At 43.1% G+C, this 18,180-nt stretch overlaps 1 protein-coding gene across 1 annotated transcript; it reads right to left on the reverse strand.

The window, feature by feature from the left end:
- Positions 1-4,243: 4,243 nt before the first annotated feature.
- On the reverse strand, positions 4,244-12,799 carry KLF6 (Kruppel like factor 6). The gene is made up of 4 exons (XM_045820268.1): positions 12,442-12,799; positions 9,184-9,757; positions 7,630-7,753; positions 4,244-7,164 (listed from the first exon to the last, which is right to left on the reverse strand). Exons 1-4 carry the CDS (start codon positions 12,541-12,543, stop codon positions 7,113-7,115), a joined length of 852 nt encoding a protein of 283 aa, XP_045676224.1. The 5' UTR covers positions 12,544-12,799; the 3' UTR covers positions 4,244-7,112.
- Positions 12,800-18,180: the final 5,381 nt, after the last annotated feature.

Genomic DNA, 18,180 nt, shown 5'->3' on the forward strand with positions numbered 1-18,180 from the left:
AGAACCTGTTCTGAAAGTTCCATCCTGTTGGCATATTTGAAGTTTCAGTGCGTGGCATCACAAACTGGAGAAGCCCAAAGATAGGTGGTATGTGCCCTAGAACCATCCTCACGTGCTGCTTGTTCTGCTTAGCAAAGGCTCCAGTCACCCTTCTCACCGCACCTCTGTTCAGACTGTTTAGATCTGAGGGATACTGCTGGGGGCAACCTCAGAAATGCTGGACCGTCAGCAGCCTCTTGCCCCCCCAAGTCCTTCAGTGTCTCCTGTTGTTACCTTACCTTCATCTTTCCATAGAGTGTGAGGACAGATAGATATTTAAAATTGGAATGTCATGGTTCATTATTTTAAATCTGTGGCAAATACAAATGTTTTTTTTTTAATTTGCTTTAACTAAATGATTTCTGTATTGCAATTTTTGTCCAAAGGCAATTTTACCATGAAGAGTTGAATTTTTACACTAAAATACATACACACACATCTCATGGTGAGCCAGCTTGCTCTGGCTTTTGAGCTTGTGAATGAATGACCTCTTTGGAGGAGGATGGTAGGTTGTCCAAGTGAAGATGGGGACAAAAGTGAAGAATTGTTACATTCCTATCTGAAAGGGACCACAGAGCACACTCCCAGCCTACCTATCCCACCTCACCACCACGTTTTCATCTCCACGTCAACACAACAGAAAAATGACACTGGGCAATGTCACCTGCTTTTTATACTGAGCTAATTGATAATGCCAGCACATGTCATTATCTATCTTGCACATCTGCAGGGAAGTCTGGCACAACTCAAATGAAATGTGGTAATGTGAAACTTAAGCAATGGAGGGGAACAGAGCTATGCTTAGCTGATAAATGCAAGTCACAGATGAATGTGCTTGGGCACCTAGCAAGTACAACCTTCAAAAAAAGGCTGAGATGTGGCATGGTACACAGTCACCCACTATCTAAGCAGCTAAGCCTTCAAAAAAGTTAGTAACTGTTCATGATGGCTTTGAATTGGGGCCTGTTAATTTAAGGAACAATCCTAGACTATATTGTATTTTTTTTCTTTTTGCATGACTTACATACAGAGAAGTCAGTGGAAGGCTTAGCCACCTTTTTGAAGAGGGACTCAGTGACAGTGAAGAGGGCATTCTAGTTAAATCTGTTTTTGAAAACTCCTGGCTGACTTCTCAGCCTAGTGTGGCTCCTACAGGACATGTGGTACCCAGATTTTTTCTCCTCTTTGTCTCTTTTCATTCACAGTCGTTTAGAGACTTCTCATTAAAATTACTTAGAGTGAAAGAGAACATGTTATAAAATAAATCTAGTTAAATACACTTTGTTGTATTGCCTCATTTGGGTGATGCATGGACCTAATTTTCCTCTCTTTGTGTCTTAACTACGTACATTAGGTGATGCTTGCCAATTAATGCAGGATGTCACATCCCCAATTGTGTTCTCTATCTTCTTAAACATTAAAAATAAATACATGCCATCTGTCTCATATCTTGAAAGCAATTCAAAATAGTTACTTTGTTTGCTTAGGATTACAGCACAGTTTATAGCTTCAGTGCTTCCGAATGGTAAGAAAGTCTGTCTTCATTTCATAAATGTAGCTTCATTTTAAGGTGAATTAGACAGAAGGAGCAGAAGTTTCTTGTGGGAACTTGGGTGAGACAGAAAGCGGTGTTCAGTGGTGATTAACCTTGGTCTTTTCTTTGGCATTTAAGAGTGCTGGACTGGATGCTTGCCTGCAGCCTCCTAGCTGAGCAAGCTAGGGAAAGCAGCCCAACTTCCCGAAGCCTCAACATTCCTCATCTGAGAAATGGGGATAGCATTTACCATGTGGTGTTCTGCAGAACACACACACAGATATGACATACTGTCTACTCAATTCCTGGTCAAGTCACAAGAAGTAGTAGACATCATCATCTTCATCATTACCCAATTTTGGTAAAGAAAAAATTTAGTTGGGGAAGGAGGGTTATTTTAAATAGCTCATGGTGCCATAAGGCTAGAACCTAAGAAAGGAGTTTCATATGAAAGCTACCATATTTTGCCATGTATAATGTGTACTTTTTTGACCAAATTTTTGAGGGAAAAATAAGGATGTGCATTATACATGGGTAGTTCCTGAAATACCTTGGATCTGTTCTTGTGTTTTGTAATTATTTGTTACATAAAATTTCTTATATCATAATATGTTCAAAAATAAATGCTAAAATTTTTTTATATGAAAAAGTATCAATATAAATAAATGCATCATTAAATTAAAAAATTAAAAGTTTTTTTCACTGAAAGTTTGGGCCAAAAATGTGGGTGTGTATTATACACGGCAAAATATGGTATAGTCTTTCTCCACAGCAACCACAACATGAAGGTAAACAACTCCACTCTTGTCACCTCCACCCTATTTGAGCACATGGGTCAGCCTGAATGTGGGGAATAGGACTAGTGAATCGGGGGAATTGGAGATTTGGATCTGCAGTGGCTACAATGGCTCTTTTCAAAGAGGGTTTTGTTTGTTTTTTAATGCCATTCTATAAAGTACCAAGTGCCTGAATAACTTAACTATAATTAAAGGAGCAAAGGGCAATTTGATGATGTTCTGTTTTCCATTCTAAGTCTGAGCAATTTTTTCAACAATACTTTCCACTGTAGCACAAGAGAAAGCTTTCTAGATCTGAGCCGTGTATCTGTGGATGGGGAACCTATGATTTGAAGTTCACCCTTTACTCAGAGACCACAGAATTGTAGTTCTATATAAAAATGCCAGATACATATGATCTAGCTTAAAATATCTCCACAATAAGAAAATGGATGTCCATCGTAGCTCAGCAAATCGTCCAAGAGTATACAGCCACTAGTTAGAAGGGGAATATTTCCCTTTGAGCTACGTTTCAAACAATTTGTTAAGCAGACGGAAATTTTTTATACTTCTATAAATACGCTGGGTTTACAGCTGATTCGTTGCACAACAGTTCTCCTAACAGCCTTATTTGAACATAACTGAGCTGTTCAGCATAGTCTGCACATGACAAAGTGGTCAAGCCTTACCAGTAGCCGAGAATGCATTATCGAGCCTTTATTTAGCCATACAGTCAGGGCAATCCAACTATTAGTCACCCTGACATGTGTTTCAGAACACAACACACCCATGAGTCCTGGCCACATTTCATCTGCTTCCTCCACCCTCCCACACCACAACTCCTCCCAAATTGCCGATATTTTTACTGCCGTTCTAGAAAGTCACTTGACATTCCTAATCTGGGGATGCACTTAAAATTCCCCTCTCAAATTATAAAATTAAAAGCAGCTAGTGTAAAGTGTGCACATCCAGGAAAACCAAGGTCTGCTATGAAGAGAAATCCTGAGCACTTAAGGCACCCAAAACGTGAGAATTTCCTCCAGTTAAAGTGAGAACTTGAAGAAGCTTTCCCATGGACATTTCCATCCTATATCCCTTTCTAGAAAGCACACATTACCTTTATCTATCACTACTGATGAGCTTAAAATGGCCTGAAAATGGACTTGTAGATAAACCAAGGCTACTACCAAAGCAGTAAAACTGAGACCCGGATCTAATGGTACTCCCATGAAACCCTTCTAAAAAACCTCAAGTGGATTATTCATTTTCAGATTCTATATTGAATGTATTCCATTGGCCTTTTAAAAATATAAACTTATCTGGTGATCATGTAAACAATCTTTCTCCTCAGTTTTACTAGTCTAACCAGAAAAGGCATGAAGTATGAAAGGGTGGGTTGGAGAAAGCCAGGGCAGCTCTTGGGCCTGCTGTCCCTCCTGTCATTTTCATCTTCTTCGGTGACATCTCAGCCAGGTGTGTGGGCCAGGCCAGAGAAGGCTGGCCCTGATCGAACTGCTTAACTGGAACAGGGCTGCTAGAGCCTGAGGAAAGGAAAGGAGGTATTCAAGTTTGCCAGTGTGCAGATGCCTCTGCAGTATATTTCCCTGGCTGGAGTGACAGGAAGATAAAACACAGCAAATGTTTTCCTACTGTGCCCCAAAGCCTGGTGGTTGCTTTTGTCAGTCTCTGGAGAAGGGAATTCAGGGCATTGCAGGGCAGCAACACCAAGCTGTTCTTTGCACATTAGCTCCCTGGTCAGGCTGTGAAGTTGACAGGAAGGGACAAGGCAGGCAAATGGCCTTTAGGGTTGCACAAGGGAGATTTCCCAAGGTTGATTAATAGAGCAGGAATGTGTTTCGACTCCCCCCATTCCCCAAAAAGAAACCGACCAGAGTTGAGATGCTGATAAGAATTCTTTTATGTTATTCCGATAAAAAATACATTCATACAGAAATATAACAATCTTGCAAAAAACAATTTCAAATAAAATCTTGTAAAACAAAATTTTACAAAAATCTTACAAAGATTCTTTAGATAACAGGGTGCTTCAAAAAAAAAGAAATTTCACTAATAGAAATTTTTTAATGTCAAGCAAAAAGTTTCTGCTTGATTGAGGCTCAGTTATCACCTGAACAGAATGTAACTCTTTATGTACTTGCTTATTATGAAAATTACAGGCATTGATATACATGGCACCCAGCCCCACCCAATCAGACAACTCCATGGTGTTTCATAAGTGAGACAAGCCAGCGCAAGTTGGTTTTTTTTTTTTTTTTTTTGTCTTTTGTTTACCTTCTTGCTTAATGGAATTGTTATGGCTAGGCGCACAGCAGGGCCAAAAAAGGAGTTTTCCAAAATCCAGCAAATCAAGTGCCTGGATTTTGAATTGCCAAAAGTGCATTTTCCCCCTTAGCAAAATGAAATGAGTTCTTTAGGTAAGTGTATTCATCAGCCCAGATAAAAAACCAGTTATTCGAGCTTTCATCATTGCTCATTTCCAGGAAGATCAAACAAAATACCAGCCCAGCCAGACTCACGTGTATATATATGTACATATATATATATAAAGAAAAGATCCACACCCACATGCCAGCAGCTGGATGAAATATCAGCTGTCCACACTGTGGTGTGCCAATTCAGGGAAATTATTCTTTGAAAAAATGTGAAGAATCTATGTGCTCAAAAAACATATCTTCATCTGCATAAAAAGTGTTCTAAAAAAAAATCCCTGTAATTAGCTGACTCTTAGATCTTCTAATAAGGCTGAAATTCAAAATCAAAATCGTAGTGTGTCTGAGACCAGTTCATGGGCTAGTATTCCATTCATGCCACTTTTGAACAGCCAGGAGCACCCTATCCCAGACCTGCCAATAAGGATGAGCAAAGTCAGCAGTCTGGAACAGAGTCCAGGCCCAGAGTTTGTAGCAAATCATTAAATTAAAGATAAAGCCTTTATAAAAGTATAGTTTTCATTTTTACCTCCTTTATGGCCATTTTGAAATATTTCTTCACAGGCTGTGAAATTTCTAGCTAAACATCTAATTTCTTCTTAAAAAAATATTTATATATTATATATATGTATATATATACACACACATACATATACTATACACACAAATATACATACACAAGGATTCTGCCCACTTTTACAAAAATTAATATACTTTCTGTATTACCAACAGATAGTTATGTGAAACTTGTGCCTTTTAAGCCAATACATTAACATTGTTTTTTATAGTTCTGTATCTTTAATATGTGTGAAAACATTACATATTAAATACAGCCGATGTGTGATCTATACAACTGTTGTGCAAAGTCTATATGAAAGTCTCATGGTGACAGAAATGGTCAGATTTTCCAATTATCATGTGTTTTCCACTTTAACACTGATGGTCAAGTTGTCTAAAATACTGAGTAAATACTGACTTGTTGGGGGGGGGGTTCATCTCTCTATTTGTCTTTGTGAAGGAGGACCTTAAAGAGATTTTTCTTTTTTTTTGTATTTTAAATTGATACAGTACAATGCCAGGTGAAAAAAGAGCCTTAATAAAGCATGCATCACCCATACCCCTGTATGAGACCCCCAGGTAAGGGGCCACTTGCATAAGGCACCATTATTAAGATCTACAGTGCATTAACAGCTAGAAAACCAGAAATTAGTCCTCAAGGCATAAATAAGAGAAACATAGCTGCATGAGAAAACACTTTCTAAGCTTTAGTGGTTTTACCTACCCAAGTGAAAAAAAATTTTAGGTTCTTAGTCTAACGTTATGTTAGACCAGGAGCTCCTGGCCCTCACACTCCTGACACCCCACATGTGTCCAATGTCTCAAAGGGCATCACTAATTCTCCAAAAGGTCATCAAATTCAGAATCATGTAAAAAATATTCCTATGCTGCACACCACCTTTCTGGAAGGGGAGTATTACAAAATTGAAGGGGGAGAAGTATTGTGTATTGCCAAGCCCAGATGGCTAGGGATCACCAATTTTGACAAATTGCATTTTAGCTGCTCAGTAACTGGAATCAAAACTGTAGTTCTGATTTAAAAATGGAAAAGCAGAAAGTTCCCTAGACCATGCATTACTTTTGTCTTACAAGGAAAGGTTACCATTGTGTTATATTTGTAAATACACAGCTTATACAACGGGTAACAAATGAGCTGTTGTAGCCAGTAGAACAAGCTACTTGACACATTGCACGTTTCATAGCTGCACCAGACGCCAACGTCCCTCTCACACAGGAGGGCCCCCCCCCCACCCACTCACCAAGCAGGGTCTTGATCACTCACACTCCCGCCCTCCATGTTTTCCCTTTTTTTCCCTAAGGCGCAGACACCCTCCCAGGAAATGATTGGTGGTCATCTCATCTCAAGGTTTACCCATCACACACAAAACACTCAAACAACATTTTTTCTGTCTCTTGCAGTCTTGCCACTGCACAGGAAAGACTCTGCCTCATCATACAGTCCTAATAGATCCTCCACATACAGTCAACCCAACCATTAACATTCTCAGTGCACATGCTCACGGCAAAGGCTTAGGGACCAGTGCGAGTCCAGGCCACCCAAACACCACACACCACAGGCGCTCTGCCGCTTCCGACATGATTTTTTTTGCCCTCAAAAGACCTTCCAAGGAGAGGTCCTGGAGGCAACTGGGTGGGGTGCAAAATGGCATGCTTTGGCTGGAACACGCACCCTCCTTCCACGGCCGTCTCTCAGCCTGGAAGCCATTTTAGCCGCAGGATTCACACTCTGCTCCCTCAGAGGTGCCTCTTCATGTGCAGGGCCAGGTGGTCGGACCTGGAGAAACACCTGCAGAGCCAATAAGCATCAGAGAGGTTAGGTCTCCAGCCCCAGTTCAGTTACAGACCTCCCACCCTGCATGCCCCCACCCAGCTCTTCTCAGAGGGAAACTGGCAATCCACTGATTCACTCCAACTCATTTTCAGGGGCAGGAAATTCCAAATGGTAGGAGCATAAATTAAGGTCTCCATTCCACTCTTTTGGAGCATCTGACCTGACCTTACTTCCCAGTCTTCAAATAAAAAACTGATGAAGGCCTATCTTCAGAAAATAGGAATAAATTCACTCTAGTTTTACACACACACACACACACACGACATAGAGCATCTGTAACTTGGACAGATGTCAGGCCTATCGGAGACTTTTTTTTTTAAGTCCTAGGCTAAAACAAGGTCAGTCCAGGACAGGAAACCATCTGCCTTCCTACTCCATTGTGGGGATGGCATTCCCAAACGCAGCGCTTCAAGCACGTACCTGTCACAGTGAGAACATTTAAAAGGCTTGGCACCAGTGTGCTTTCTGAAGTGTCTGGTTAACTCATCGCTTCTTGCAAAACGCCACTCACACCCTTCCCATGAGCATCTGTAAGGCTTTTCTCCTGGGAAGAGAGCACAGGACAAGCATGCCGTGATTTCACTGACCAGCGAGGGAAGGAGCCCTGCTACAACAGCACATGGTGAAAGTCAACTCATTAGCACGCTCCAGGTCTGGTGGCCTCAGGAATTCCTAACACACCTCAATTAGGAACAGCAGCTGGTACTCAGAAAGTGACATCCAGGAGCTCTTTCCTGACCTAGCCTCAGTCATCCAAGTGCTGTGGAAGGCACCTAGAGCCTACATAACCATATTCAGTTAACATGTAAGGAAGACAATTACTCAGACTGGAGAAATACTTCGGAGGTGATGTGTCAGCCCACTGGACCCACAGCCTCTCCGAGGGCAGGGTTTTATTGCTTTCTCCATGGAAACCGTTTCTCCCAAGCACTTATTTTGCTCCTTACTCACTTCCCTGTGGAATGAGCTTCGTTGTTTCCTCTGAGAAACTACATTTCTCCAGAACTGAAGTCATGAGTTTCTGGGAAACCCCATCCAAGGCCTTCAAAGAACTTTCTAAATGGCAATCCAATAACGCAGTCCACTTTATGCCTTGGTCAGATTATAAACATGAATTCACTATAAGTGCTACCTTTTAGTGAATATCCTTTTAGAGGATATTAAACATGTGGCCAGAACCAGTCCTACTAGAGAATGCCGTTTGAACAAATGGCACCTGGGTTCTGACCCCTCTCTGCCATGAGCATTTTGGGGACCCTAATTGACAACTCAGCCATCTCCTCTCATTACTGGTAAGATAAGAGTTAGGGTGACTTGATCTCTAAGATCCCTTCCAGCTCTAAAATTTCTGTGACTCATCACTAATTACCCTAGAGACTACTATGGTAGTTTTAAATGGTACTTTCATCGAGGTTGTGGTATTTCATTAAGAAATTTCTTTAATGTCTTTTAAAAATTGGTATCAGAAAACAAAAGCAGCATGATCCACAGAGAAATTCCCAGTAAGCACCCTCTGATCAATATTGCTACATATGACATCTATGGTCAAGCTTATTCCTCATACCACCACCATTGGTGGCATGTTGCCCAGTGACCCTCTCCCCTGGCCATTGGGTTTCATTTCAAAAAAATCAGAAGCAACTCCACGTAACATTACCGTGGACACTGCAGACCACATACAATAGGTCTTGATCACCGAGAGGGTTGGAGTTGGGGGGTTGGGCTGGGAGGAAATGGAGAATGTGATTTACCTCTTGTCTGTTTACTCTGAAAGTGTCAACCATTCATCGAGCACATGTCCAGTCTTTCACCTCCTACTCTGTCTTCCCCAGAGACCCATCTCTTTGGGGAAAGAGTGAGGTGAGGATGTGTCTGCTCTGACAGCCTTCTGCGGAGCCCGGCCCCCTCCCAGGGCTGGTGCAATTCAGTGGCGCCCACCAGCGGCCCACCTCCCAGGTCGCAGGAGGGACTGACCTGTGTGAGTGCGCTGATGTGCTTTCAAGTGGGAGCTTTTGGTGTAAACTTTTCTGCAGCCGTTAAAATGGCATCGATGTACCCTTCTTCGACCGTCTGGGGAAGCATCCCCACTGCCCTTGTCACCAGGCTTCCCTGAAGTCCCACTGCGTATCTTCCCTGAAGGGTGTGGATCACCAGGCACACAACCCCACAGGTGAGAAGGGTCTCTGCTCAGTTCTGGAGAAGAAGGGGGCGTGGAGGTGACAGAGGAACTCAGGTTCCCAGAGTTGACCAGCACTTCGCCGATGGGGTCAGAGGTAAACTTGGAGGTGGGCGAGAGTTCCTCGGAGCTGTCAGATGACTCACTGCTCACATCCGAGTTCAAGCTGTTGGTCTCCAGGTTGTAACCAAAGCTGGGGCTGCTGAGAGCATCCTCTGAGGGACTGGAGGAAACCTTCACTTCCGGGTCCTCCTTCTTCTCCCGAGCCAGGATGATTTTGGTCCACAGATCTTCTTGGCTGTCAAATTTGATTTCGGAGGCTGACACATAGCAGGGTTCACTCTGGAGGTAACGCTCCAACTCCAGGCAGGTCTGTGCAAAAGGAACCACAAGAAGGCTCATGATTATGACAACTGAAAATGGAACCAAAAGCACTTTTCCAAAAACATGCAGGGATGAAGGGCAAACAGACTGTGGCCATGTCACTATAAGAACCGTGTCTTTAGGAGAGCACGAGGAAAGCTGTTTCTAGGAATGGGGATGGGTTGGGAAGAAATACCACGTGGGACCAAAGGCCACGGTGACTAAAGGTCACTAAGCCAGTGTTTGTTATAGTTACCAGTGTTGATGTTTCTAATGAGTTTCTGTAAACCACACAAAGAACACCAGCCTCAGACACACACCCCTGACAGGTTTAGCCAGATAATCTGACAGTCTCAAGAACCATGTGCATTAAGAAAAGCCCCAGCCATCCTCCTTTCTCAGGCACAAGACAAAAAGGCTGCACCGCACGCAATGCAATGTGTTCTCACATTGCATGTGTCTCCCTTTGCAGACACAGCTGACAGCACAGGGCCACACTCAGTGAGCAGACGCAGCAAGCTGATGGTCTATATTCAAGGACATCAATGGAGCTGCACAGAAACCACCCACTTCCTGCTTAGCCCAGACCTAGTAGGCTTTCAAAGAATGCCATTCCCAAGTGCAGGGCCATGGGTGCACACAACTTTAATGACTTCCACAGTGGTCAGAGAAAAACAAGAGCTTCAACAACAGAGTGGAGAAATCATTCCAGAATGGCCATCTGCTATTGTAAAGGATGCAAGAGGGGAAATTCCTCCTGGCCCTGCTGGGAGTGCCACAATGGACAAGAACTTTATCTACTGGCCAAGAGTACAACTGTGTATGAGTCATCACTCTATTTCTTTCACGCAATGCCAGAGGAGACTTCCTTTTGAAATTCTGACCAGCAGCCAAAAAAGGACCCAATTCAGATATACATGCAGTGTGTCATGGACAGAGTGCCCCCTCCCCAGACCCACAACCAACCTTTCAAGAAGCTACAACTGCCGAGAGACCAGCATCCCCTCTCCCCACCATTTCAAACTTTCTAGCCACTGGAAAAGAAAAACGGTAGGAAACATTTTAGGATTAAATTATATCTGCCCTTCTCTTCACTAGGATCAATTGCCTGGATGGCCATATAAGATTATCTACATGGCTGCAATTCTATAGATTTAAATTTCTACCGCCCACTATACTTTTTTTAGCAAATGACATTCGGAACTAGCTAAGGTATCCAAAGTGCTCATGCTCGCTTTCTTAGCAATATGCCTGCTATCATTATATAGCATATACCCTCTCCCCTCCCCACAGAATCCTCACAGAGCAAGCATGAGCAAGCAAAGGGGGAAAAACAACCATTGTTTTCTCTTTACCCTTAAAATTGGATGTCTGGTTTACAACGCACAGCAGAGTATTCTGAGGAGAAACCAGCTAGATATTTTATGGATGTTCCAAAGAAAAACGAAAGCATACTTGTCAAGATCTTGTTAAACTTTAATCATCTGGCTAATTTAAAATCTCCATTATGCTGATGAGCACTGGGGACCAGAACGAAGCTCTCAGAGAGTTTAAAAGCCTCTAAAGGCTAAGGAGAGCTCTCAGCCTGGCTTGTGGCCCAAATCCCAAATGCCCGAAGGAAACTACTTAGATCAATTTCAATCACGTCCTAGGGAGCAGCTTCTTAAGGAGGAAAAGGGGGGAGGGGAGAGGAAGGCAGAACAGGGCTGAGAACAATTAAGCAGGCATATGAAGGTTGCCACACTTTGCATTTCATCCCTCTTAAAGCTTTCTAGGCTTTGAAATCCACAGAATATATTTTGTACTTCGTGTCAAAAACCAACAGTCTAATCTATTACACAGCCCCTTTCTACCTTTAAAAAAAAATAGGACAAGTGTCAGAATCTCAGTACCTTTAGGCAATCCTAACAAATTAGAGGGGAGAAATTAAGTTTCATAATTGTCCAATGACAAAAATTCCAGTTCTACTAAAAAATGCCAGAAACCAAGGCTGTTCTTCCCAAACTCAGGGTTGAAGTAATTCAGAAGGACTCATTGTCATATGACTGGGTAAGTCACTGGTTGTGCAAACAGTTTTTGGTCAACAAAAGAAGCAGGTAAGAAAAACAAGGCAGATGAACGCAAATGTTAAGGATTCCAAAGAAGCAACTGGAAATGGCCTGCTAAGGAAAAGGAGCTGGTGGATGTTTTGCTGGTGAAATTTCTAACTTAAAAAAAAATAACACTAAGTACAAAGACCAAAAAGGAAAACAAAAACAAATCGCTTAAGAAAATACCCTTGGCATCCACGCAAGTTCAAATGACAAGTTCCAGCTGTGGAGTCTGGAGCTGGTACAAGCACCAAACTTCTGCCAAGAGCTCGGGCCGGGATCAGGCAGCGGAGCTTGGGCTGCAGTCTGGTTCAGAAGCCCCAGAAACGGGCAAAAACACGGGGAGCGACGAAGTGCTGCTGCGCTCCACGCAAATGACAACTGGGCTCCACACTGGAAAAAAATCCCTTTTAAAGTGCCTCCCGCACCGGAGGCAGGAGTACGTTGTAAGACTAATTATTTAATTTTTAAAAATTCTACCCAAACCATACAAAAAAAAAAAAAGCAAAAGCAATGAACCTCCAGCCACGCATCGTCCTGTCGGTGCGTGCATGCACTCCCTCCGCTGCGCACCGGGGCACCTGGCACACAATTCCTATTTACCTGTTGCCAATATTCCTCCAGGGAGGGCAACGCCGAGAAGTACCCGGTCTCGTGCACAATCTGGAGTTCCTGGAAGATGCTGCACATTGGGAGTACATCCATGTCGGGTTGGAAAAGACAGTCCCCGCTGTTGTACCAACAGGGAGATGTGCGGTCTGGAGTCGGGAGCGCAGCGGCGGTGCCTGCAGTGCCGGTAAAGTTTCATGCAAACTCAGTGCACAGCAATGAGGCGCCGCGGGTTCAGATCCTGCCGGAGTCCAGAGACGCGCTCGCTAGCCCACACAATATTTGCAAACACCGAACTGACTGCAAACGTAACCCCTGAAAAACTTCCCTATTCAAACCTCCGCTGCCAGCTCCCCCCTCCTCCAGTCCTGGCTCCCCCCACTCCCTCCCCCCCACGTGACTCGTCCGGGCCGCCCCGCGCACCGCCCAATCACACCGCGCCCGGCCTGGGGGCTGCGCGCCGATGATGTCAGCTTCAGCCAATGGCGGGCGCCAGCTCATCGCGGCCCCGCCTGGCGTGACCGAGCCTCTCCAGCAAGGCCCCTGCAATTGGCTAAATTCGAACTTCGGGCGTCCATGATTGGAAGGAGGGCTCGCAGGCTATTTTTAGCAGGGTATTTAAAGCGCGGGTCGACGCACGCCGGAGGAGTCGGCGCTGGGAGGTGGGCGGCCGAGCGCTTCAGTGCGCCCGCGGCCGGGCCGAGGGAGCTAAGTCCCTCGTCCATCTCCAGTCCGTGCCGTCCCAGCCGGTTACCCGTCACCCAGGCCCTCGCCACTCTGGACTGGTCCGCGTGACCCGGGCCGGTCGTTCGGACACCTTCCCCCAACCGTCCCAGTCCTGTTACCATGTCCCAGTCCCCTGCGTCACGCCCTGCAGATCTGTGTGCCGCGGCTGGACTGAGGGGAGCCGGGCGGGTCCCGGTCACCGGCTCGTCTGTCCCCATCTTCCGTCTACCCCCGTTCACCCTCTTCCAACCTCGGGGAAGGTCTGCTTTCCTCCGTCCAGCCTCTGCTCCACCCTCTCTATCCTGCCTTTCTGTCCCTCCCCCTTCGACCTCGGGGCGCCCTGCCCTCTGCCTCCCCAGGGCCGAGGCTGTGACTCCGGGGACCGGGTAGGGACACTACTGCTGTTCTGTGGTGCTGAGGCGCAGGGGGGCCGGCGGGGAGAGGCCTGTGCGCTGAGTCGCTGGGACACTTGTCTGTGAATCCCAGGACCCTCCTTTAGGCCCCTCCCCCCACAGGGGGCGGGGAAACACCTCCTTGCCTGGGTACCTCCCTAACCTGCGGGAAAAGGCTCCAATGGACCTGGAAGATCCTAGTATCTACTGGCTCTTGATGGATTTAAGTGAAAGTGTTAACACTGATTTTGTGGGGAACAAATTCCACGTTTAAAAAAGAGACTCCCTATAACCGGTTATCAGGAAGGTCAGGAACTACAATAGCATCTTCACCAGCTGTCTACCTGTTAGAAATGTAATTTCCAGGGCGCTCCAAACTTCAGAATCAAAAGATGGGGGCTGGGGGCTGGGGGGCTGTCGCAACCGTTGTGTTTGAACAAGGTTCAACACACATGTGAATCTTTTGCCTGCTGAAGTTTGCAAATCAGAGATGTAGAACTTAAAATGTCCTTTCACTTGTTACCTACAAGCAGCAGCCCTTATTCTAGGTTATGGAATCTACTCCTAATTGGGAGAAATCTGTTTAGTTTGTAGAGCTGCAGTCTCAGCCCTCACCAAGGTTAAAACGTAACAACTAGGCTTTCCCTCTCTGAATACATAAACAGTTTAAATTAGGTTCAAGCTGACATTCAGTGTGTATGTGTGTATTTTTTCTATAAATTATCTTCTAAAATATGTCGATTTAAAAAAAAACCGCGAAGGCCCCGAAGAATGCGCATTTAAATTCAAAGTGGAAAACTGGATTATAGCTACTACTTTCCTTTTTATCTTAAAGCAGAGTTTAATGAACATCCTTTTAAATAAATTTTTTAATGGAATGTCAAAGAATTTTGAGAGGATTTTGTATGTTAGATTTTAGCAGCTAGAACAGAGAAGAATATATCAGGATTTAGGACCCTGTGAGATTCTGGGCAGGGACCTTTGTGAATCAAAAGTTAGGGTTGTAGCTATTATAGAGAACCTATGAAAGTAGTGCAAAATGAATTGATACACATGATCGCTGACCTCTGTTCATATTAATTTACATAGAAACAAAAGCATGACTGAGACTCCAAAGGAAACAAAAATCCAGTGACTATACCAGTGAAGGCCAGCATCCTGGGGCTTTGGGAGGAGAGTTAGGTTATCCTTACTTACCTGTTGGGTAATTAGTTACTTGTTGTGTTAATAATTTTCTTTATCTACATTCCTATGGAATGTAACTTAATCCTGTCTCTTACCTGCACTGACCAGTACTTAGAAGATTGTATAGTTTTTAAAAATAGTGAACTAAGTACAAACTTCTTGTTAAAAGACAAGTACACGCACACTAGGGGTGCAATGTGCAACATGACCACAGTTAGTACTGTTACTAGATAAACAGGAAAGTTATTAAGAGAGTAAATCCTAAGAGTTCTTATGAGGAAAATTTATCTTTTGTTTTTTTAAATTGTTATCTATACGAGAAAATTAATGTTAGCTCAACATATTGTGGTAATCATCTCCAGCATATATAAATCAAACCATTATGCCATATGCCTTAAACTTACACAGTTTAGGTGTATATTAATCATTTCTCAGTAAAACTGGAAAAATAACCTAATTGGACATAATACAGGTACACTAAAAACGGCAATTTTCAGAAAAAAATAAAAAGGTGTAACAACAGGTTTGTACAATATGCTGAATTTCAAAAAGAATTAATCCTATCACTTCCTGCTGCACCCATCAGCCCTTCAGTACCATTACTCACATCCTGTGACTGGCCAGGTATTTAGGATTCATACATTCATAAAATTTTGAGAAAGTCCCAGTGGTGGGATAGGACTGTAGAGGTCTTAAAAGAAGGGCATGGCCCCTCTTGGTGTATATCACTATTCAGTGAGGATACAGTGTCAGCTCCCTATGTGAAAAAAATATGCTGGATTCTGAGCCATACTAGGCAACAGAGACAAATCACAGAAGGAGAGAGGGTCATTCAGAGGGAAGAATGGAGTATGGTGTGAAAAGATGGACCTTAGACTCTAGTTATTTGCACTACCTTTGTGACCTTAGTTACGTCCTTTCTGTAGGAGGTGAAAATGTCTATTATAGTTTGATAGAATTGAAATAGATGATGCGTTAAAATCCCTGGTTCATGGCAAACAGTAGTCATTCAATAAATTGAAGGCAATATTCACTAATTCAACAGTCATCCATCTCTAAGCATGCTGTTGATATTTATTTTAAAATTCACTTTTAAAAAATAGATGAGTGAACACAGAAGCAAAATGAAATCACCTTTGCAGGTCACATAACCAGAGAAAAAGTTGGGTCCACAGTCACATCCAGTGACTCCAAATGAGCTTCTTTGTCCTACCCCACACTGAATATTCTTGCTCTCACTCCTTTTCACTCTCCCAGTCACACGTGGAGAGAAAATAATAAACTTCAGTTGGTGAACATGATTCTTGTTCTCCACTCTTCTCCATCTGCTCATCTCTTTCTTCAGTTGTTGTGCTGCCTGTCCTATACCACTATCTTCAGAAGGTCAGGACCCATTCATCGCCACTGTCCCTGGCTTCTTTCACATTCCTGCGCCACAGGAGGTGTCTGCCCGCCTTGCAGCCTCGTGTCATTCCCTCAGGTCCCCCAGCCCACCTCCACTCCCTCCTTCAAGTTTTTTCTTCCTTCCTACTTCCAATTACACTCATTTATTTTATACCACTAAGCTCTCTTTGCCACATTTAGAAAAAAAATAATAATCTCTTTAATGAAACTTTGCATTTAAGCTTAATTTAAAGACTTATGGAATGGTATATTGATTTTGAGTACTTTTGATCTTCCTGTTCTTCCAGTTAATTCAAGAGAGGCTCTTAAGAGGGGTCTCATGAATCTGTTCCAACGGCCATTCCAGTAATGCTCCCAATGACACTGGGGCTCCTGATGGGCAAGAAGCCACTTTGTTCTGTTTTGTTTTCGGTGTCACTACCAAAACATCAGTTACCATATGATGTTACAGTACAGTTTCACTTTTTATAAGAACTATTAGTGCTGAGAATAGCTAATGAGGAAAGTTCTCTATTGAGAGTTTTAAATAGTTATATAACTTAATTTGTTTCTCCTGGGACCATTTGGGCACCCTTTAAACATTCAGTCACATGGGTTGAAAAGTACTGTTCCTATGAAACCTTTTGTGGACTGAATGACATAAAGTGAAGAAACAATCATCTTAGGACACATCTTGCTGGGGGATGCACAAAATATTTCATTTTTGCCAATAACTTTATTGGTTTGGATATTTGAGTATATGGGCTATCATCCACTATTGGCTTCTAGTGGGTAGAGGCCAGGGGAGCTGCTAAACACCTTCCAATGCATAAGACAGCCCCACAGCAAAGAATTATTTAGCCAAAGTGTCAATAGTACCAAGAAACTTCACAAACCACTTTTGACATGTTTGATCAGTCAGAGCACCTTCTCCATACACTGCACAAATCTTCTTTTGTGTTTCAGTTGCATTTTACCTTTCTTGAAATAATAAAGCACAATATGATGAAAATGTTGCATATTTTCTTTCGTCTTCAATATTAAAATGGCTGCACAAAAATTCACCAATTTTGAAAAAATGCATGCTGATATGACAGCTCTTACAATACAATCTAGCAAAATTGTTTCAAGTTAAGTTAAAGACAATAAGCAGTACAAGAGCCATCACCCAAAGAAAACCTAAACTTTTGGCCAGCCCGGTAAGTAGAGGTAAGGCACGCTGGCACGCAGACACAGCTCGAAGCTCTGGGACTTGAGGCTGTGATACCGAGTGTAGTTCCCAGGGGAGGGACTCAGGGGGCCACTCTCACAACTCTGGGTGAGCATTGCCTCTGTAAGTGCTCTGCTTACTGCAAAGCAAACTCTGAATACTATTTTAGCTTTTCACATTTTTTTTTTGTAAAAGCAGAAATCTTCTATTTCTTTCAGTTAGTGGAAACAGTTACTAATGTAGGTCTTTTGTAAAAGTGAAGCAGCCTGACATGAGCTCTCAAAAAGCATGGGACACCTGTATTTGTGGGTGGCAGGGAATTTTAGCCCCATCTCACACCACATACAAAAATTAGTTTGAGAGAGTTTAAAAAATAAGTGAAAAGCTGAACTCTGAAGTTTGCAGAAGAAAATATAGGAGAACACCATCATGACTTGGGGGTCATCAAAGTTTCTTAGAACACAACAAGCACTACCTTAAAAAATATTTTCTCATTAGTAAATTAGACTTCATCAAAATTTAAACTGTATGAAAAGATATCACAAAGAAAATGAACAGAAAAGTTATAGGCTGAAAAAATAGTTTTCACTACACATATATAGTATTGAATATGTACCCAGGGAATATAAATGACACAAAGAAGTCAATAATAAAAATATACATACTTTTTAAGATTTTATTTTATTTATTTTTAGAGAGGGAAGGGAGCAAGGAAGAGAGAGAGAGAGAGAGAAACATCAATGTGCGGTTGCTGGGGGTCATGGCCTGCAGCCCAGGCATGTACCCTAACTGGGAATCGAACCTGCGACACTAAATATATTTTTTAAAAATATAAAA

The sequence above is a fragment of the Phyllostomus hastatus genome, unplaced genomic scaffold, assembly GCF_019186645.2.
Source record: "Phyllostomus hastatus isolate PE091 unplaced genomic scaffold, TTU_PhHast_1.1 phas_scaffold_39, whole genome shotgun sequence".
In the NCBI taxonomy this organism is placed as follows: domain Eukaryota; kingdom Metazoa; phylum Chordata; class Mammalia; order Chiroptera; family Phyllostomidae; genus Phyllostomus; species Phyllostomus hastatus.

Bases quoted from the DNA above. Each gene is read 5' to 3' on its own strand.
- KLF6 (XM_045820268.1), bottom strand. From the start codon at position 12,543: ATGGATGTACTCCCAATGTGCAGCATCTTCCAGGAACTCCAGATTGTG. The intron at 7,754-9,183 runs GTCAGTCCCTCC...CTCTCTTCCCAG, and splicing joins ACATCAGCGCACTCACACAG to GAGAAAAGCCTTACAGATGC. The intron at 7,165-7,629 runs GTACGTGCTTGA...TTGGCTCTGCAG, and splicing joins AAATGTTCTCACTGTGACAG to GTGTTTCTCCAGGTCCGACC.